This window comes from Pipra filicauda, unplaced genomic scaffold (genome assembly GCF_003945595.2).
Source record: "Pipra filicauda isolate LSUMZ 115617 unplaced genomic scaffold, ASM394559v2 scaffold344_size1527164_pilon, whole genome shotgun sequence".
Taxonomy (NCBI): domain Eukaryota; kingdom Metazoa; phylum Chordata; class Aves; order Passeriformes; family Pipridae; genus Pipra; species Pipra filicauda.
This window is the reverse complement of record NW_024104470.1, coordinates 432,733-455,174: the sequence shown is the minus strand read 5'-3', so window position 1 is coordinate 455,174 and position 22,442 is coordinate 432,733. Positions and strand designations below refer to the sequence as shown.

General features: G+C 47.8%; 1 protein-coding gene across 2 annotated transcripts in view; it reads left to right on the top strand.

Annotated features, from left to right (window-relative positions):
• Positions 1-5,075: 5,075 nt before the first annotated feature.
• The window catches only part of MGAT4B (alpha-1,3-mannosyl-glycoprotein 4-beta-N-acetylglucosaminyltransferase B), a 51,468-nt gene continuing 34,101 nt past the window's right edge, over positions 5,076-22,442 (top strand). Inside the window, exon 1 of one of the 2 annotated variants that reach the window (XM_039384279.1) lies at positions 5,076-5,238. In XM_039384279.1, coding sequence (XP_039240213.1) covers positions 5,142-5,238 — 97 coding nt within the window. In that variant the 5' untranslated portion in view covers positions 5,076-5,141. The remainder of the gene's footprint in view (positions 5,239-22,442) is intronic. The other variant, XM_027724054.2, reaches the window with a different exon arrangement.

Genomic DNA, 22,442 nt, shown 5'->3' with positions numbered 1-22,442 from the left:
ATATGGAAGGGTCCAAATGACAAGGGGAATTTCCCTTCTCCTGGTGGTACTTGCTGAGTCATGCTCAGCTCTCTGAGTGTGACATCATGCACTTTTACAAAACATAAGGAAAACAGGCTTTCACCAGCCTGTATTAGCTTACCTCACCGATCATGGGACAGGAGTGACTCACTGAGTGCCTGCTCCTCCTCCTTGAGGTTGGGGATTTCCTCCCAGCCAGCCCTTCTCCAGCACAGACCTCAGACCTCCCTCTGTCCCATTGTCCCCAGCCCTGGGATGTGCCTCTGGGAGGTTTCTCAGCCCCCTGGAGAAGCCATATGAGGATCTGGGCTGTATTCTCACAGAGGTTCTCTTGAGAAGTGTCTCCCTGGTGGATGTGGATTTTTTTGATTCTCAGCATGAAGCACAGGCTGTGTGGATGACTTTTTAAGGTTCCTTAGGAATCCCATAGCAGCAGAGCAACCTCTGCCCAAAAAGTAGCTTGTCCTAGCTGCTGAGTAACCAGCTTCACAGATGGATGTAGCAAAGGAACAGCAAAGAGGATGGGGGGAAAAAAAAAGCTGAGTTCAAAAATTCGAGTTAAAAAGGAAAGACTCGAAAAGGAGCAATTAGCATCACTGAAGTGCTCAGCTTTCTCTCTACACCCACTTTCTGCTGGGAAATGTTTAAAAATATTTGGTGAGATTTTTGCTCCGAGGGCACCACCACCAGAAATACTCCTTATGTGCAGACTTTGCATGTTCGCAGTAAAGACTTAGAGGCATGAGGGGGCGGAGGGGGCGGGGGGTGTCCAATCTTTTCCTTGCTTGCAAACCACAACAGAGGCTGAGGATGATATTCCAGGGGAAATATTTCCTCAGATCATTGCTCCAGCCTGAGGCTCCCATCGCTGTCCCGGCACTCCCGGTGAGGAGGGGCGGGTTTGGCCCCCGGGCACCCCCTGGCTTTGGCAGGACGGTGTGTGGTGCCGGAGGGACGGTGCAGAGCCACAGTGGGCAGGTCTGGGTGCCACGATCCCACCCGCTCTTTCCAGAGGCTTCTGGAGAGGTGCAGGACCCTCTGGATGTGTCGGGTCAGAGGTGGGTGACTCAGCCCCGTCCCGTGACAACTTCCCTCCTCCCTGTTCTCTGCCTCGGAAGCAGAAGCCTTCCTTCCTCACCGGCACAGGCAGAGCAGGGTGTTTTTTGCTGTCTCATTTTTGAGGCTGATCTTCCCTGAAGGTTAGCTCTGCCACGTCAGGTGTTTACACAGCCTCAGCAGCATTTCTCATTTCTGTGGTATGAAACTTTTAAGGGCAGAAAACTCTGGGACAGTTTTTTCACAGAAACCGAGGAGCAGATTGGGAGAACAGGTGCAGGGCAAGCACAAGGTACAAGCACACTACGGGTGTCATGGAATTCCATAAGGATTTCATGCTTCTGAAGGTGAGAAAGAACTTTTTGCAACCCACACAAATTGCTTGGGGTGAGTGTTGCTTTGAGAACCTGACTTGTAGCTTTTGCCCTGAATTAAAGCATCAACATGTCAACACATTGAAAGTAAAGCACCCTGTTGTCATCTTCATCTCCTGCGGCTATGGAGAATTTGAAAACATTTGTATTGCATTGAAACAAGCCCTACTGATGTTTAAACATAGCCATCTATAAAACTCACACAAAATAAAATTATTTTGGTTTATGAGAAAAACAGAAAGTGCTTCTTGTTTAAAGCAGCCTGGGAAGCATCGAGGCTGACCCACTCACAGATAGGCCAAACTCTCTTCTCTTTGGAGAACTAGATAAAATCAAATATAGTGATTTTCTACCTAGACCTAATGAATGTTTTCTCTTTCTAATCTTTGTGATGGCCTCAGGACCTGTGGATTACTATGGAAGTGCTTCCCGTGGAAGGCCCTCATTTCTGCAGCACTTTCAGTGTTGCCAACATCAACAGTTCAAAGATCATGAGATCACCTAAAAAAACCATCTTCTCTCTCTTTATTTGGTGCTGGGGTTTTGGGTCTCTGCAGTTTATATTTTAATCTTTGCTCTGCAAAAGGGCCAAAGCTCAAAACTTACTTGTTAAAAGTAGAATAAAAGCCAAAACTGGGATAACAGAGAGGGACTTCAAGCATAAAAGGGACCTTTGCAAATCTGAGAAAAAAATGGCAAGTGATGCAATTTTGCTTAGTCCCTCATTTTGTCCAAGAGAACCCAAGTTTTTTTTCATGAGAGGGTGGTATAAAGCTCATTAATTTCTACAGACTTTTATGAAGAGAAAGTATTACAGCAGAAATTAGATTAAACTTTATCCTTGGGAAAGAGTCTAATTAATTGTCTTGGAGAAATTATTAATGTTCCTCTGTTCTCTTCCACTGCAGGCACACCACATATCCCGAGTGGAAAGAGCATTTTGTACCTCTGAAAAATAAACAGCCAACATCTAATGCACTATAACGTTACGTGTTCTTTCTACAAACCCTGTGACTGCAGCAGGATTTCACATGCCTTTACCACCAGTGGCTCTCACCTGTCTGCCACCTCTGGGTGGGGGTTTGCCATTAATTCCTGTGAACCCGCTCTTGGTTTAATCTGGGTTTAACGCGTGGGTTCAAGGCGAGAAAGCAGCGATTTGGGTGGGACAGAGCTGCTGGGCTGCTGCTCTTTGCTGTAACGTGCAAGTGCTGTTGCTGGTGTGGTGGAGGCTCGAGTGGTGGTGGCTGTGCTGGGCTGGGGCTGAGCCTGGGGCGTGGGCGCTCCCCAGGGAGCAGGATAAGTGCCCCAGGGCTCGGCTGTCCCACTGCTGGCTCGTGTTCTCATGGGGACGGTCGCTTGGGCAATGCCTCGCAAAATCCAGGTTAGGAAGCACAGGTCCAGCGCCTCTCGGTTTTTTCAATATTCCCAAGAGTGTTTCTCGGTGCATTTCCCTTCTCAGGGATGGGCCTGGTGTGAGCAGCTCTGTACTGGGACCCTGCAGCTCCTCACTGGCTTCTGGCAGTGGAGGGAGGTAGGAACTTTTGGTGCCGTCCAAAGGGCTCCCTCTGCCGATTTCCTCCCAGGATTTTCTAACCACCAGGAGAGGCCATTTCAAGATTTGAAAAACGTGGTTTATTTTATGAACTGGAGAAGATTCTAAGGATGCAGTTAGACAAGATCATCTCCTGCAGAAATGGGCAACCTGTGCTTTTCCTGATGCACTTGCATAGTTCTCAAAGGCACGTGTGTCACCCAGAGCATCTCAAGGCAGCCCCTGCACCCACCCCTCCTGGTGCTGAGCTCCCTTCACCCCTCACCTTTCCAGAAGGAAATAGAGCAGAGGCCTGAGCATCCGTTTGCAGGATTTCCCTGTTTCAGAAGAATTCCCATGTCTGCTGGACTGTTGCTGGGAGATGTGCCCACAGAGCACAGCTGGCTCCCAGCTCATCCCTGCCTGCCACCTGGGACAACTCCTGGGCTGTATCCGAGCATTGCCAAGTGCCTGCATCGCTGCTCCTGCCTCTGGCACGGGCAGAGCTTTGCTGTACATTGCACCCTGATTGATCCAAACATCTCAAACAACAGACTTTGATCACTGGAAGCCAGTCCTACAGTATTTACACGTCTGAGAAATATTTACTCGCTAGCAGAGCTCTGGGGAACCGAAGATGACAACTTTCACTGGAGGAATTATGTACCCATGTACGGGGCACACGAGCTGCCTGACCTCACGCACAACCAAAGATACAAGTTCAGATGATGGAGGCACGTAAATGCTTGTGGAGCCTGACCTCACTGTACAGCTCCTCCTGGTCTGTAATGAAATAAGCTGGACCCATTAACAGAAGAAAACAGAAGCAAAATAATTTTTTAATCTGATTTCTTCTGTCTTTCACCCAGGCAAGCAGCTTGAGGTCGTAACCCCTGAATGCCAGGTCCTTTGGAAGAGGGATGATGTCCTTCCAGGCAGCAGCTTCCATTTGTGGTATTAATCTGGCATTGATTTTCTCTCAGTAAACATGAGATGCTGTTTCCTTAACCAAGATGAAATTCTTCTGCCGGAATGGCAGCGAGGGTACACTGCTGCTGCCCCCCGACCTTGTCCTGCACAGCCCCCACAGTGCCCCAGCTGTGCACACCCCGTGGGGACACCTCTCTATGCATCGATAGGGATGAGCCAAGGATACAGGTATGTAAGTTATATGTGTAACACAAGAATGTGCACTTGTGCACACATACATATGTATGTACACACAGAGTCACATACAGACGCACACACACACAGACACTCTCACACACTTTCACACAAGGACACACTCACTCATGCACACTCACAGACACACAGTCACACACACAGTCACACACACAATCACAATCTCACACACACATTCAAAGACTCATACACAATCTCACACTCACCCACTCACACTCACGCTCTCATACTCACATGCAATCTCACACACACACACTCACTCTCACACACATTCTCACACACTCTCACATTCACACACAGTCTCACACTCACAATCACACACACGCACACACACACACACACACTCACACACACAGACACACAATCTCACACACTCACATACTCTCACTCACACACATAATCTCACACACATACACTCTCACACACACAGTCTCACATACACACTCACTCTCACAATCTCACACAGACACACACACACACACTCACACATACACTCTCATTCACACACACACACACACACAATCTCACATACTCACACACTCACTCTCACACACACTCACAATCTCACAATCTCACACTCACTCTCACACTCACACACACAATCTCACTCTCACTCACACACACTCACAATCTCACAATCTCACAATCTCACAATCTCACAATCTCACAATCTCACAATCTCATTCTCCCTCTCCCCCCGCCCCGCCGCACACCCGCACTCTCCCGCACGGGGGCGCCCTCCGCCCGCTGCCGCCCCGCCCCTCGGCCCCGCCCCTCGGCCCCGCCCCGCCCGCCCGCCCGGCGGGCCCGGCGCGGGCGCTGCGAGCGGGCGGTGCGGGCGGTGCGGGCGGTGAGCCCCGCTCCGCTCCCGCGCCGCTCCCGCGCCGCTCCCGCGCCGCTCCGCCAGGGCCCCCGGGGCCGCCGAGCCCGCGCCGCGCCCGGGACATGCGGCCGCCCCCGCCGGCGAGGAGGCGATGAGGCTCCGCAGCGGCACGGCGCTCACGCTGCTGCTCGGCTGCCTGTGCGCGCTGCTCTCGCTCTCCTGGTACGGCGCCTTCGGCGGGCACAAAGGTAAGGGGGGCTCGGCCGCCTCCCCGGGGCCCGGCCACCGCCCCGCGCCCGGCGAGGGTGTGCGGGGGCTCCGCGAGCCGCGCCCGGGGGTTCGGTGGGATCCAGACCCGCTGAGCATCCGGCGGGAGCTGGGGGATCCCGGCGGGCAGGATCCTGCCGGAGCCCCAGGGATGCGGACCTGGCGGGATTCTGTGCGCCTCTGGCCCCGCGGTACCCCCTGGTCCCCGTGGGACCGTGACCCGTGGGACTCCCGGGGCGGCGTGCCCGCGCCCCTGCCCGTGTCCAGCTGGGCGGGAGGTGCCCTGGACGGGGGTCCTCGCTCGTCCCCCCGGTGCACTCTGGCCTGGGGTGCCCATGGATGGTCGAGGAGCTGCGGGGTGATAAGGACTGTCATCCAGGTCGGAGTGTGCTGGGCTTGGCTTTGGCGATGCTCTTCTTCACGCTCCCATGTTTATGGCCGAAACCTCCATGGGCGATGGAACCCAGGGGGGTTAAATCTGTGTGGAGGGGTGGTGATGCCAGCAACGGGGGCGAGCCCTGGGATGGTGGGGATTCTCTGGGCAAACTGGAAGTGAGGGGAGATCTGAGCAGCCCTGCCTTCCCTGCACAGGGCTCCTGTGGCTCGATGCCGAGTCCAGTAACTTCAGTGGATGTGGGACAGGTGTGAGGGCTGCGGCTTCAGCACTCAAATATCGGTGCTGGCTTTGCACCGAGTAGGTGGCTGCAGAGCAGGGGTGCAGGGCCCCGTCCCACCGAGGCTGGGAGGAATCCCAAGCAGGTATCACCAGATGCTCACTGCTGGTTTTTCCTGACAACATAATAGTTGCTTTTCCCCACCCAGTTTCTCACTCAAGCAGTGCATCAGACTTATCCTGGCCTGGAGGACAATTCTCACAGTTGCTTCTGAATTGTGTATCTGTCCTGTGTATGGGTGTGCAACCTCTCACAGCCATGGTAATTGCTCAGCTCTTCCATTTCCTGCACTTTGAAAGGTCATTAAAGTGCATGGTCTAACCAACCATCCCTTGACTCTCAATTCCCACTTGCCATATAAACATCTCTCTCTGCTACAGGTGAGAAGCAGCTTTTGCTGAGTGTAAGATGTGACTTGGTGGCTTTGCAATCCCATGGCACACCGTGCAGCTTGTGCATAGTGCAAAGCCAGCATCAGGGCTGGGGCAGCTCTGGGGGAAGGCTTTTTGGCTCTGATGGGCAGGATGACACGAGCCCATCCAGCCCAGCCACTTCCCTGGCAGCAGGGCAGGAGAGCTTGGGATGTGCCATTTCATCCTGGCAGTTTCGGGAGTCGAACAGGCGGCAGCTTGGACTCCTGTGCCTCATTTGTCACTGAAGGGCTCTCCTATCGTGCTGCTAACATGGTTTAAATCCCACCAGAGCTGCCTCCCACAGAGGTTTCGGTGACAGGCAATGCAGGTATGCTGTCAGGGTACTGGTGGATTGGTTTGCTTCTGCTGGTGGGATTTTTAAGTGGCCAGAATGTTTGCACATCCCGGTGTTGGTGTGTGCCCTTTCAGCTGGAAATGCTAGACCATGGTAGTTGTGCAAAGGCAGGGGAGCACTCTGAGAGCTGCTCTGTGGTTACCACTGAGCAGTGGCTCTGCTCAGAGCTCCCTCCCATAAACAAAGTGAAAGCAGTGTGCAGTGCTGTGTGGGCTTCGAGCAGTCCCTGCAGGTTTCAGAAGCAGGGTGGCCAACCCCACTGGGCAGTCTGTCCTCCTTTGACTCACCTGTATTTTTTAACAAATAGCTTTTCCCTGCTGCTCATGCAAGTGCTAAAATAGCAACCTGGGGTACCACTGTCCCTGTCCTTCTCTGGAGGACCCTCCCTGGGGTGTTTCCCTCTGACAGCAACACAGTCAGTTGCACACAAGGATCACTACAACAGGTCACAGATAACACCGGTCGGGCTGTGTCAGCACAGCAGGTTTCCAGCTGTTATGGTCATTTACGTATCAGACCGTTATTCAATACAGAGCTGGAGGAGACCTTGGGAGGTCATTCAATCCATCTCCTGCCCTACCCACAATCGCTGATAACCAACCCCTTCCTGACAGATGTTTGTCGTATTCATTCTTAAAAAGCTCCGATGACAGAGACGCTCTAAGCTCCCCGGACAATCTGTTTGACATTTAGCAGCCTTGATATTGGATTTTTCTTATGACCTGAGCAGAAATGTCTTTTTCTTCAGTTTAGTTTTATGATCGCTCTTCTTTTTTCCATTTATTGGGCACAGGCAGAAAAGTTCCTTCTGTCCTTTGCAGGAGCCCAGTAGATATTTGTAAGTTGCTACTGTGTTTCCCTGTACTAATATAGATTAAACCACGCTAGTTCTTTTGATCACTCATTTTAGGTCATGTATTGTTCTGCAGTTGTTCTTTGACTCTCTTCTGGACTATCATCCCCGGTGATGAATGTTGCTTAGCCTGTGATAAAGGACTGAAATCGCTGCCATATTTTTGCTCGGAAGACTAAGGGATTACTTCATATCTTTTACATACAGTGATCCTGTCAATACATCCCACTGTTTGCTTTTTACTTTTGCCACAGGTGACTCATGTTTAATTTTTTTATCCCATTGACCTTTCAGCCATTCCTTTCCAGAACTTTTCCTGCTTTTCATTCCTTATCTTGTATTTGCCCGGTTAATTATTCTTACCAAATTGCATTACCTCACGCTTGCCCTTGTTGAACTGCATCCTTTTTTTCTTTTTCAGACTGCTTTTTCTGAAGTGTCAGGATTGTTTTGAATTCTGATCTTGTCCTCCTGCATGCTTGCAGTCCCTCTCAGCTTGGTGTAGCCTTCCAAGGCAATCAGCATGTTTTCTCTGCCATCAGCCAAGTTGTGGATGAAAACACCAAGTGGTATTGGAGCTGGAATAGGTTCCACTGGAACCTGCTTCAGTGGGGTCTGTGCTCAGAGAGCAGCGACCACTTCACTGGTGGTCTTCCCAGCAATGGTCCAGCCCCTGCATCCCTCACTGTGTTATGGGTGCATCCCATTAGACACTATCAAAGGTCTCTCTGAAATCTTTGCTTCTTCCCCTTTTCCTGCAAGCCCCAGCACCCCATTGCAAAGAGAAATATGAGAAATGTGGTGTGATTTGTTCTTGATAAACAGAGGTTATCTCTTGCTCAAGTTCTCCTTGTCTTCTAAGCACTTCAACTGAAGTTAAGCTGATTATTCTGTAATTTCCTGCCTCCTCCTTATTCCCATTCCTGTATTTTTCAAAGATAGGCTTTGTGTTTGCCAGTCCTCTGTAACATCAGCCATCCCCTGTGAGTGACTGGAGACAGTTCCCAGTGATCCCGAGCTGCTCATGTTGTTGAGTTCTGGGGAAGGCTGGCAAGGTGTCCTCATTGCCTCTAGTGGGGAATAAAATGATATTAAAACACGTGTAGAGTATCGCAGAGCCTGCTTGTCTTCCCACTCTGTGTTGGGAGGACAAAACAATTAATCAAAAGAAAATAAACCAGAACAAACCATCTCTAGAGCCGCTTTTCCGTGACCAGCTCAGGGCTTGTTTACCTGCTAATGGCGTTCTGCCGCGCTTTGGTTATTAGCAAAGTTTTGACCTCATGGTCTGCAAAAAGAGATGCTGCCTCTTTCCAATTATAAATGAGGTTTGAAATAGTCTGCTGGAGTGGGAAGAGAAGGGCAGCCTCAAATAGCACAACCAGTCACCCAGGCGGCCGGTGTCCAGCATCACGGGGTGTTTGGAGGTGGACCACGTGCTGTGTGTCATGGTGGTGGGTGTCTTGGACAAAGTCTGATATTCTCTCTTTGCTGGTTCTAGGTTTAAATGTGGTTTAACTTTCAAAAACCAACAACTGCCATGGAAGAAGCTCTTCTGTAACCTGGTGTCATGCATTGGACCTGTAGGGTTTAACTGTGGAGGATCAAGCCCTCAGGAAGGCACAGGCAGGCTCGGGCATTAACATGCCCAATGTGGGAATTCCAGGGGGTGTTCTACTGAGAGATCAGTCACTTTGTGACTTTAGATAAGTCACAAGTGCAGATGGGACGAAGGCAAACAATATAACCTACCTGCAATTAAATTGTGTTTTTTTCTTTCCAATGACAAAAACTATTCAGTTCTCATCCACGATGTTTGTTCTTGTCTTGACGAACTGACCAGCCATGTACTGTTTATGCAACCCTTCTCTTTGCCCCTTGCAGCCCAGAGCCATAAATACTGCAGGATATTTGGGGTTTAAGTGTTTGTGTTTGGTTTTATATTGAACAGGAAATTCTAAACCCTTGTGTTGAACATTTTAAGGAGATTCCCAACATGCTGCCCCTTGGAAATGCTGCAGGTTGAAGTTGGGACTGCACCTCCTGAGTAGAACTGCATAGCTCAGGGCAGGCTCTGTCCCCATGCTACCTGTGCACACTTCCCCTGACAAGTTTTTTTCCCCCTCAAGTTTTAATGATTTATAGTTGCCCAGTGCCAACCAGCTCCAGGCTTCCATTGTAAAACCCCAACTGCAGGTACCTCCGTACCTACAGATTTGCCTGCAAAGTGGGGTTGCTCTTTGCGTGGTGGTTTCACACCCCTAAGATCGGTTGTGACTGTGTGGTGTTTTGGATGCTCATCCCAGGGGAACCTTTTTCCTGTGGGTGTTGTGAAAGCTCTTCAGAGCAGATGTGCAAAGCTCCTTGAAGGACTCACCACTTGCACCCCGGGTGGGTATCTCAGTGCAGATCTGAGCGTGGGGTCTCTCCCTTGACTTGTGGGCGTGGTGGGGAATGGGATGTCGGGTGGTTGGCGTTTTTGGGGCACTGGCTGCAGCGTGGATGTTGATCTGGTGCAGCAGGGAATGCTCAGGCAGCACCTCTGTAAAGAAATATCTCTTGTTCGGTGCCGGGCACAGCGGGATGCTCCGCGCACAGCGGGATGCTCTGCTCGTGGCAGGATACTCTGCTCGCTGGGGGTGTCCTTTGTGGGAAGCCAACTTTGTCCCGGAGGGATGTTCTTCTGGGTGTGTTTACAAAGTCTTCTTATACAGTGCATAAAAGCCGTGAACGCTAATCCGCTCTGGAAGCAGCAGAGTCAAAGCTTGTGGTACCGCTAAATATGAGCCGTATCTTGAGGCATATGGGGGTTCCTGCTGCTTTTTCATTTATGTTGCCTGCACCAGCTTGACTTCAGGTTTTTGTAGTTTCTTTGAGGTCTTAAGCACTGGTTGCGGCCAAACGGATGTGAGTGCAAGCCCTGGTTTGAGCTGGGGTCACTTCACTGCAGCCCTTGGAAGTGTTTCCCAGGAGGAGAGATGCCAGCAGCAGACCCAGTGGGTGCTTCTGATGGCTGAGGAGGTGCAGGCAGGGACCTGGCTGAGGAACTGTGAAGTTTAGAAATCTGTCATTAAAAAGCATGGTGAATAAAAAGATGTGCAGGGGCATTTCTGAGAGCTTTACTTGGCCTGTGTGGTGCTCAGCAGACATTGCGTGGAATTGGAATTGGGAATGCAACAGCATCTGCAAAATTATCCTGCCTATGATTTGACCAAATTCATCTTGAGAGCAAGGGGCACTGTGCAATCTGTTGATATGCTTTTATGAAAATAAATTTTTCATTGTCTGGAGACACATTTATTTATGGTTTTATTTCTTTTCAGTTTTTATTAGGTATTGAAACGGGGCTCTTGACCTGTATTTCACGTGCACTTGTTCGTGTCCTGTTGCTGCTCCCACAGTAAGAGCTGCAGTTGTGTGATGGAGCTGAAGTTACTGGAAGTGGAAGGGGCTTTTCTCCTAACCTGTGTTCCTCAGAGTGGGAGACTTGGAGTCGTGTCCTTGCTGTGCTGTATCTCTCCCAGTCTTGGAAAAGTCAGCTGGCTGGTTTCATGCCTCAGTTCCCATCTGCTCTCTGGGGACAGTGACATCTCTTGTCACAGGGGTTTGGAGGACAGAGCCAGGCTTCTGTGACAGCAGGGTCTGTGTCAGCGTGTAGGAGAGGAGCAGTCAGAGGAAGTTAACACACACACCCCCAATTAGATCAAGTACTTCTCTTGGTTTATTTCTGTTGCAGAACAAAACTCTATCTCATTTGCAATTCCCTTTGATTCATCTAAAACAAATAATTGATTTGTACTTACATCCTGAATGTTCATTGATTATTCACTTAGTGTTTAATGTAAAACACATCTATAGCTGGCTAGTTTAAGTGAAGCTGCCAGTCATCTCTAGAAAGCCTTGAAGCCACTAAACAGTGGAGAAATTGCTTTAGCAATAGATGGACAAAGCTGCTGCAGATAGGCTTGTGATATCCACAGTTCTCCCTGTTCACAAAACCCAAACCAGTCCCCAAAGGACCGTTTTTTCTGTTCATGGTATAAAGAAACACACACACATACCCATCCTGGGGTGCCTGGCTCAGCACAGGCATCCACAGCCACCAGGGCTCTGCAGGAAACCCCTGCAGAGGTGAGGCCGAGCCACCTGCCTAGAAATATTTGGAGACGATGGTTGTGTATTTCAGGTGAAGATTTTCCATATCATTTTCATGCTAATTTTAATGTTGAAGTTTTCTTTTTCATGAGACAAAGCCCAAGAGGGCGGGGGGCTGGGTGGGTGAAGGTGGCTGCTGCGGTGGGAGAACTCACTGGGCAAATAAAAGGACTGTGGAAATTATTAAAATAATCAAAGGGCTTCAGCGGGGGCAGGCAGGTTAGTGCTGTTAGGAGGAGAGGCTTTTCAGGGAGGGCTGATTAAGCATCTGCTTAACAGCTTCCTGATGCAGGCAGAGGATTGTTGTCTTCGATGGAGGAAAATACTTTGTTTCTGCCTTCTCCACTTGAATTACAGTGCAGGGGGCTTTTTATTCAGCAATGGCCTTCTTGGGTTTATTTTTGAGCTCACATCAGGCTTCCCTGGCAAAGCGAGAAAATCTGGGAGTGGCAGATTCCTGTTTTAAATAATCTCTTTCTGCATTACTTGTGTCACTGGCCACTTCTCCTTCTGTTTTTGTCCCGGTGTCAAGATACATTTAAGTCTCCTGGATCAGTGCATTAGCATGGATGCATCTCTGATGCACAGAGACAGCTCTGTAACTCCATCTTCCCTCCTGACTGCCCCTGCCTTGGAGTGCCTCTCCCAGTATTTAAATATTCTATCCCTTCTGTGCTATGTACAGGATAAATACTTACCTAAAGGTTAATCTGTATTTTGAAGTGACTCGACATGCACACGAAAATGTCTTGTGCAAGGTATTTTCATTTCTGCTTATATTAAAGTGGACAGCAGTAGCATTAAAATGTAAATTGTTAGGCTTTAAAGAAGCTTCTGGGCAAAAATTAATCTCCACTTGTCTTTTATGTTCATGATGAGTTTTGTTGTGTTGCAGTGTCCATTTACTTGTGACTATAATTGTTGCTCTGGTGGTTTAGGAGCTGTTTGTAGTGGGATGGATTTTGAACTGGGGGAAAAGCACAGTGTTGGCTTGTATCAGTGCTGCTGCCTGGTCCATGCCTGTTCCTCAATGAGTTTTTAGACCATCCTAATCACGTTTTCAAGTCTGCCTTAGAGCACTTCGGTTTTTCTTCTCTCCCTGGGATGGCAAGAGTTTCTGGAAGGTTTAACCTGGTTTAAGCTGGAGACCCTTTTTTGTCAGTTGCTGCTTGTACTTAGGCAGCAATAAATCCTCTGTGTATTGTCACTGTTCTGAGGAATGTCATGGCTTAGGGAGGAGGCCCGTGGTACCAAAAGGTTGTGTAGCTTTCATGAGCTCTTGTAAATAATCAAAGAAACACTTCTAATACTGAGAAATGAGCTGCTTAAGATCTGTGTAAGAACATTAAATTCTTCTACAGCCTAGTATATTGAAAGCATGGTAATGAGACCAACCCTGCCAGTACCAAGAACTTCACACAGAAGAAACTGGAGAAGTTTTCTGAGGGAGAACTAAATTTCTTTATCCCTCTCAGACAGACAGACATCAGGGGAGCAGAGCTGCTGAGCAGTGTCCCCGAGCCATGTCCCCATGTGAAGAGCAAGAGCAGTGTTTGACCAGTCCTTTGCTGGGTGAATGGATGGACCTGGGTGGTGGTTGAACTCTCTCAGACTCACCACTGCCACAGACAAGTACCTGTCAAATGAATTATTCAGTTAATGCTGGTGAAAGTGGTGTGGTGGTCTCCCTTCCCCATGCTCTGTGCCCTGACTGTGATCTTTTATTTGATCTTGCTTTTCATGTTTTAACCATTCCTTTTTCGTGTCATCTCTCATTGCGCTCTCTGGAGCTGGCTTTGATATCTTTTTTCTTTGCCTTCTATTTCACTCGGTTTCCTCCCTTCCTTCTTCCTTTGATGTTGCAGAAAATGACCAGGATGGACATCTTCCCACATGTCTTCCTTGTCTTAATCTTGTCCAGTTCAAGTTATCCACTATTTGAAGAACTTTACCAGTTACTCATCTAATAGTGTGGCTTCATTAAGTCCAAGCAATGATTTTGGGTAGAAGCTGGTTGGGCTGCCTGGGGAGGAGATGGTGCTGGTCTTTGCACTGGGTGTCAGGAGTTGTTCTGGGTCCACCTGCGTCCCAGGAGTGGTGGTGAGGCAGGATAGAGCTCCCCCAGGACAAACCCTCCTGGTTCCAGAGTGGTGATAGGCCCTGGGGGTTGTTTCCACAGGCGTCTTGCATGGGTGGCTGGTGCTGATGGGGCAGCAGGAGCTCATCCTGCACCTCAGCTTCGAATAAATTGAAGGAAAAACAAAAACTGTTTAAAAGGAGATTAATTTGCTGACTTTGACGAGCAAGAAGTACTTAGGTAAAAAAATAGAAACACAAATTCTGGCTGAGCACAAGCTTCATCATTAGATGGCTGAAATTCTCCACTCTGTTGTGCCAGTGAATCTGCATGAAACATGTATTTTCCCTGAGCTAAAGAGCTGACCTGGGTGGGGGAGGTAAGTACCCAGAGTGGTGGATGAGCATAATTAGGACATGGATTGTGGGTTGGCTCCATATAGATCAGTTTGTGTTTCGTTAATGTCTGGTTCCACCCTGTCTGTCTGTTTTATTGGATTAATTTATTACTTTCTGAAAGTGCCTCTCCAGTGAGCTAAAATATCTATTTACTGGAAGTATCTGGTTACCATGAAAAAGTGTATTTGGCATGTGTTTGGCAAATATTAACTACTTTCTTCTGTTTCTTTTGCAATTTAATCTTCTATTTATCTTGGGTATTGATTGCTGAGGCCTTGGTAATTATTTGCTGATTTTGGAAATAATCATTTTAGAGGCTTGGGTTACTTTTGTAATATTAATCATTACCATGGTGTGCTTGCCTGAAAGGATGGGAACTCTCTGACAGCTCCAGTTGCAGGGTGGACATTAACTGTCTGAAACTATGCCGCCATCTTAAAATAACAAAATCATTACTGGCGTTTTGTTCCTGAAACTAAGCAGATATTTGCAGGGATGCAAACCTGGCAGTTGCACTCAGCTCACAAATTTGCCGTTCCTCCTGATGGGAGGAGTGGCCAGATTCTGAAGTCAAATATAAAAATATGGTTGTGTTCACTTTCCAAATTAATTTCATGGTGTGTTAGTCTCAGCTCTGGCGCAGGGTTGGTGGGCAATGGGCAAGGGCACAGCAGCGATGGAGCTTTGCCTGGGGGGAGAGAAGCAACACTCCAAAAGGGTCTTACACTTGCAAGTGAATGTGCTGCCATACAGTGGCACATCTTGCTTTGGGGGAAGGTGAGAAATTGGAAAGTCTCTGCTGGGAGCTGAGTAATTGGCACCTGCTATTATTGTGTCCCTCCTCCCCCTTTTAATATCTTGTTTATAGAGATACCTCTCCTACAGATCTCATTACACAGCCATAAAGCATGATTCTTTAAAAAATACATGCATTCCTATTCATGTCGGGTCTGAATACCTACCTCCTTCAGTTTCCATAAGGAGGAGGGATGGTTTTGGTGGCATCCAGGCATCTTTTTTCACTGCTGGGCAGAGTCGCAGGTGCCCATGAGGAGATGAGCTGTGCCCTCGCCATACCTGGACAGAGATGTAATTCTTCCATTAATACAGAACCTGGCAGGCAGTTAGAGTGGCTGGGAGGGGAATTTTGTCTTCTTGTTGTTTTAGGCCTTAAAGCAAGCGATTGTGTTGGCTGAATGATGTTGGCTTGATCTCCATCGGAGTTTGCACAGTGACATATATTACTAGAGAGCACGAGAGGCGACGTTTAGCCTATGCCCCTGGGATCTCTGGCGCAGTGAATCCCATTTCTTTCTCATGCATCAAGTGATATGTTTAATTGGTTTTAACAGTTTTGTCCTTGTTCTTTTATTGGTGGATCGTGGTGCAAAAGGAAGCTGGGAGCGTTTCTGGATCCTGTCCTGGGTAATTCGATGACTAAGTCTCGTTGAGCTTCATCTCCGTGCAGGTGCAGTGATGCATCTCCTGCAGGGGATGTGGTGGGAAGAGCGTCTCCTCCTCCTCCCAAACACACGTGTGGGGAAGGAAGAGACAGAGAGGGCAAAATCCTGTTTGTGACAATTGTTTTCTGATTCGTTTCATCACCTTAAAGCACAAAAATGATAAAAGACGCCTCAGAAAAGAGGGCATTGCAGCAAGCCCTGGCAGGGATGTAATCTCTTTTCTTCATACGGAGGTATAAAGATAATTCCAATCGGGATTGAAACAGCGGATGGCAAATAATTCTTGAACAATCCGCTTATAGTGTTCCAGGATGCGAATGAAAACCACTAATGGGATAAAGAAGGATCTAGATAATTATCTTGACTGCATTAAATCCCATCCTTTCAGGAGAATACTCTTGTGCGGACACCAATTTCATGTGTATCAAATGCTAAAGCTGACTAGACATTTTCAAAGCTGGCTGATTCCAACTCAGTCATCCTTGCTTGGTGATCACATATCTTTTATCTACCTGGTTGGTCCTGATAAATCTGATTTCTGGTCTCTGCTATCCTGGTTCCTTTTTTCCCCCTCCCCACAGCAGGTTAAAGCTGTGACACACATTCTCTCCAGGGCGGATTTGAAACCTCCTTCATCTTTTTCTTCTTTCATTTGGTCCACTGTTTTGGGAGACTTCCTGGGGTTTTTTTTCCCTTTTACAGCTGATAGTGCTGTTGTTTTAAATCTGGCAGAAGAGCTGCATGCAATATTAAGGTGTGCAAGATATTTTTTAATTTGATCCATTTTTTTCTGTCATCAAGAGCTCTGCCTTGAAGTGCGGGGGATGACACCATGCTCCAAAACAAATCTAGTTGTACAGTAAGTTAATGAGGCTCTTGTTGTAGGCTCTTTGCTGCCTTTGTGTTTGAACCTAATGGACACCCGATGGGTGGAGTGGAGGATGGCAGGAAGAGAAAGGAACAGTTTTGTGTTGACTGAGACCGTGACATTTGGATGAGGTTCGATTAGTTAAAAGTGTTCAAAGCTTTGCATTGCAGGAACTCTGTTCATTGTGACCCCATGCTGTTTGGAGGTATGGGCCACAAAAACACACTTCTAAGAAGGTGGGTGTCAGAAATGCACCTCTAGCTGGTTCTTCGTTATCCCCCGTCAGCTCGGGCGGCTGCATTTTCCATCTGTCAGAGAGTCATTTCTGTTCTCCAGCCTCACACCAAGTGTTCACCAGGTGAACTGAGGCATCCCTGAGCCAGCTGCAGCATCCAGGCTGTGTGTCCCACAGTGGGAGCTGGGCTGGGGACTTTCAGCCGAGATGGCTGCCCACGAGCCATCCTCCAGCTGGAAGAGGAGGATTGGCAGTCAGCATCATTCCTTTGCACTCTGGAGGACAGATGCTGTTCATGGCTGTCTTGTCAGGGAAAGACTCGCATCATTCATATGGAGAGTGCCCAAATGCAGCTCCTCGGTGGCAGACCCTCTGAAACCACAGGGTTCCCATCTTTACTGCCATGGCAGCACTGTTGAGGGTCAGTTGTCTTTTGAAGTACAGGAGGGCTTCCTTGCCTTTAGTGAAAAGTCAAAGAAGAAATGCCATCCTGTCCAAGGTGGATTTGGGTTTCCAATCTCCTTCATGTCTCACAGAGAGGGTACAAGAGTCAGTTTTGTGCTGAAATCCAAGGAGCTGGTATGCTCCTTTTGGCTGTGGACTGGAAATTGCTCTTGACACCAGCTTTGCTGTTTACGTGACTGTGAGCTGTCACTTGCCTGTCCCAACTAGTGGATGTCTTTAGAGGCACTTGAAGCTCAGCCCTTCCATTCCAGGCTTAAATTTGGGACAGGTAGGCTGCACGAGCTCTGATGTACACATTGGGGTACACCCCCATAAGGCACTTGCTGAGCAGGGCTGTGTGTAGGGAAGAGGATACATGGTATCCTTGCTGCCTCTGGAAGGTTCTTTAAGAAATAAGTCATGTCAGAAACGTGGTCACCTTTTCTTTTGGTGACATACTTCTTGAACAGCAGCTCTTAAACTGAATTGCTCACACAGAAGAGTCAGTATCAAGGTTTCTTCACCTCCTGATCACAGTTGTGTCCCCTGGGGCTCTAGGAGCAGGGCTTAACTTTAACAGTGATGCCTGGCTTTTGCCCTAAAACCACTGACATTCTGCAAGAGGAGTCTGTTGAGGTCTGACAGTTGACCCCTAAAAGTCAATTGATTCCTGTGTAAGGCAAGACACTCATCCTACACACTCATGACTTGCAGAGAGATCTTGGTGGGGATTTTTACCTGGTTCTTGGTATCACTGCACACCCTTCAAATGAATGACTCATTAAGAAATCTCGTTACTTGCTCCTCATTAAAGGCATCTGGTTAGCTGAGTTGCTAGTTGAAGTCTCCTTTCTTCAACCCGGTGCTGAGATGGAGTGGTTCCTGGAGCTGTTGTGCTGAGTGTTACCTCCATGGAGCATTATAAACCATCTTCTGCCATCTCCTGCTTGGGTGAGCACTACCCAGAGAGAAATGGTGTTTTTTTTCCAGATGTCTGCACAGCTCTCGAGTGACTTGCACGATGCACACACGGAGAAAGGCAGATACTCCATGTCTCTTTGGAAATCTGTCAAGACAGTGGCAGATCGCTTAGCCTGAGTCTTGTTGGCTGTTCATAACTTCTAAAATGCAGGTCAAGGAGTATTGCTGTAGTAGTTAAAGGTCAGGCAAAATTACAACCTTTAGCCCTTCATAGCAGCTGTGATCATCAAAGGAGGTGTTTTACTCCTCAGATTGAAACTTCAAGCACTCATCTGTTGTTCCAGAGCACTGGTTAATTATTCTTCAAGCCTTCAAACCAGAGGTGGCCATTTCTGCAGCTACCCCTGATGGTGTTCAGAGGCCCCACCTGAGACCAGGATCCTCTCTTGTGTGCCCTGAATGCCCTGGGTGTACTGGGAAGCCTCTTGTGAAAGGCTGGGCTAGGAGAAGTGGGCCCATGTAGGTGAGGCAGTTGTCAGTGGCAGAATTTAAAATCCACATCTACTTATCAGCATCATTTGGTGACCAAGATTGCTGAGGTGCTGGGACGTGTGTGTGGGGTCATTTGCATTAGATTTGGTGGAGAGGATGAAAGGAAAAGATGTTGGCAAGAGAGGGCTCTTAGGTGGGTAAAATTCAAATTGCCAACCAGTGCAGAAAAGGTCAAGAACTTTTTGTCTGCTGGTGTGTGGCATAGCACGGGGGTGAGAAGGTGTGGGTTTTATACACGCTCTGTGGTTTAGTTTGGCTTCCAGAAGTCCTTACCTCCTCCTGCTGCCAGCTTCCTCAGAGTTGCCCTCTTTCCCTCTGCTCTGCCTACGTTTCTTGCTGTGATTTCAATTATTTATACCATTTCTTTTGCCCTTAAACTGCTCCACTGCCTGTGCACTGTCGAAGCAGCTGTCGCTTCCCAAGCCCGTTCCGCTGATGTGTGAAGAGCCCATCCCTGTGCACACAACTCGTTAAGAGCATTTCAGGGCTCTTCAGTGTAGGCAACTATGTGAATGTAAAATTGCAATTGGATCTTATCTTATGGAAGATTTTGAGTGCGACCGGTGAAGTAATGATCTACTTATTAATGTAGGGTAGCAGGAGGGAGCTGCTGAGGGTTACAAGGGGAGAGAAGGAGGAGTTTTGCAAAGGAGAATGTCCCCTTTCTTTGGTGTAAATTAAGCAGCTTAAAACTAGAGGCATATTCTCCTCTCAGTTACATCAGTGTGCATTTGGAAGAACCTCGTTAAAATAACTAATGTCTTTTTAACACAGGCTGGTGTCACAGAGGAAGCCCTGGGTGACAGGGAGGCACAACTTCACCCGCTGGCCTGGATCCAAATCCAAGACTGGGAGAGGCAAATTCAGTCCTTCAATTTTGTCCTTCCTCATTTTTACCTCTGCAGCATTAAGCTTGGAAAATGAGCAGAAAATATTTAAATCCCTTTCTTCATTGCTGCCATGTTCAGACTGAATTAACTCTCATCCAAAGCAAGCCTGTGCTATAGGAAACATCTGCCGTGGTCCAAATTGTGTTTTGAGGTCGGAATTAAAATGTATGTAGCTGCTGAGCAGTGAACAATGGATCCTCAAATCCTGCTCTTTGCCAACTGTTGTTTTGCAAGATGTAATTTGTATGTGTCCCTTGTACCTGTGCAGGTACACGACTGTGTTACTGGAATAGGAGTCAGCACAACGTGTTGCAGGAAATCATGGTTATAAGGTGGAGTGGTTTGCTAGAAAGTTAAATAATTTCTTATTTCAAGCCTACCTTTGTTTATTTATTTGACTTCTACAAACCTTGTTTCTGGAGTGTACTAGTAATTGCTGTGAGGATGCAATTCTATTCATGGCACATCTGTGTCAGAGGCAATATTTATATGCAGTGGCTGCTCGTGAAATATTTGTTCTCCTCTTGGCTCCTCCATCCAATAAGTTGACGTGAGCTCTCAGGGAAAGTACCAACAATTTTTAGAGCTGTTCTAGATATAGTCCTTACAGAATTTTTTGATTGTGTAACTGAAAAGAGCTTTTGAAAAGATAGAACAAGTCTCAAGTATAGACTGGCCAGGGAGAGGCTGGTGCTTTGCTGTATTTGATGAGCTTCCAGTCTGCTGATGAAGAAAAACTAAAGCTCCCATTTTACAGAGTATCGTCTGAGGGTCAGGACTCTTGGGGTGTATTTGAGTGCCTGGGCTTCCTTCTGTCTTCTTTTGGGTAAAGACCATTCAAGTTTGAAAAAATTGCTCAAGTTCTTTAAATTGCATCCTGTCTTTCAGCATAAATTGCAGATATAATTACAAAATAAACTGAGGAGCAACTGACAAAAATGAGTAAGGCAAAAGTTTGGGCAGGACTTGCTGTTTGCTAATGCCATATTTTTGGTGCACAGTGGCAAAGGTTGGTACCATGTGTATTTCAGGAGTTAATTACATTGCACTGCCAAATTTCCAATGGATTAATGGATGTTTTTGTTCAGGCTGGGGGCTCCTGAGGCCCCAGAGCAGTAGGGTGAGGGTAGTGGCACCTGACTTCTAGACGTGGAAGTGAATTGATGAAAAGCAAAGCCCTCTATAAAGCTGGCTGGGTGTCATTCACACAGGAGGGAAATCAAGGCACAGGAGAGGTTCCCAACCTGCTGGGTACATAAATCCCTTTGGAACCTCCCTCTGACCATCCCTCCTTCAGCCCCTCAAACACAAAAGTCGTGTCTACAGAAGGATGGGTTTGCATTTCTCCTCTGGCATATTTGTTACTGAAGGAGTGGCATTTATTGGGTTTCTCTGGGAGGTCTACACTTGTTCAGGGCTGGGAAGTTGTGCAGGGCTCAGGGAAGGAACCTCGAGCTGTGGAAGCTGCCAGGAGCACAGACGGAGAGAGCATCCAAGCTGCAGCGTCTCACCCTGCTCAGCTGTATGTTCTTCAGCAAGGCTCCAGTGCTAGACAAAATACATGTGTGGGGAGGCAGACAGTGCCAGAGCCTCTCCAGGAGAGCAGCACTTGGCCATTAGTGTGCTCAGAGGTTGGGTGGATTGATTGTGCTGCTGTGGGGTCCCAGGCGGGTGAAGGGGCAGGGGTGGGAGGTCACACCACGGGCTGCTGCCGGCGCGGAGGAAAGAGGGGATTTTTATGTTTTGTGGCGCCTCTTTTCCTACTGTGGGAAAAGCTTCTGTTTTATGTGCCTGTGTAAATGCTTTATAGCCTGGGTGCTGTGAGTACTTAGAGTAGTTGCTCAGAAATTGATGGTGAATTTTTACTGTCTGCAGACAGTGTCTTCAGGTTCCAAGGATTCTTCTGTCGATTTGTGATGTGGGTTTTTTTACTGCATTTAAATGAGTTATTTTATATAAATTCTTAGTATTTATAAATTCTGAGTATTGGCAGGCTTACAATCACTTTCTTTCTCTTCCCCCTCCCCCTCCCCTCCTGTTTTTCCTTTTTTTTCTTCTTCTTTTAAGCTTGTTTTATTCTAAGGGACTGAAGCTGTGTCCTTCTTCCCAACAGCTTGCAAACTCCTAGTCTTGCTTTAGCCCAGTTAGGCCATGGTATGGAAACCCCAGAGATGATCTAAAATCCTCCAGATACTTTGAAGGTAGCCAGGAGAGCAGAAAAGAGATTTGTTGATGGCTCTGACAGGATAGCGTGAAGTCCTCTGTCAGGCGTGGGTGGATCTGTACAGAAGGCATTATCTTCATAGCCCCAGCCACAAGAAATGCTTTAATCAAAGCTTTTTGTCGAGTACAGGATGCCCAGGTGTTGGGTGGGGTGTGCCAGGGTGGCTGTGGCCAGCACTGTTCTCTGCACCCGTCAGCAGCTCAGCCCATCCCTCATAAATCCTGCCAAGTACAGAACAGAAACAGGACCAAGGGGTTTTGTTCCTTCTCACACCTCTAGCAGGGGTTAAAAGTAACCACAGAAAGAAAATAATTTTTTTGTGGGGCATTAATGGGACCATCCATTTTGGATCCTACCTATGGCCAGAGCCTCATTCTCTAATTTTTGTTGCTCTGACTGCTTTGTTTTTCCTTCATTGCAATCAAGATAATGCAGTACAGTAGTGCACTAAGAATTCCAGCTATTCAATTACCTTTCAGAAGTTGACTTAATTGGCTCCTTAAGTGATAGCTCTTTGTTGTGTGCAATCAGCACCACTCAAGGAGGGAGCAGGAAGAGGAGAAGGACTTTGTTTCTAATCAATAAATAAAAGTCTTTGAAATAATGCTGCTTGCGATTTGTATCACAGGTTAAATTATGCCAAAGACGATCATCTGCACCTTT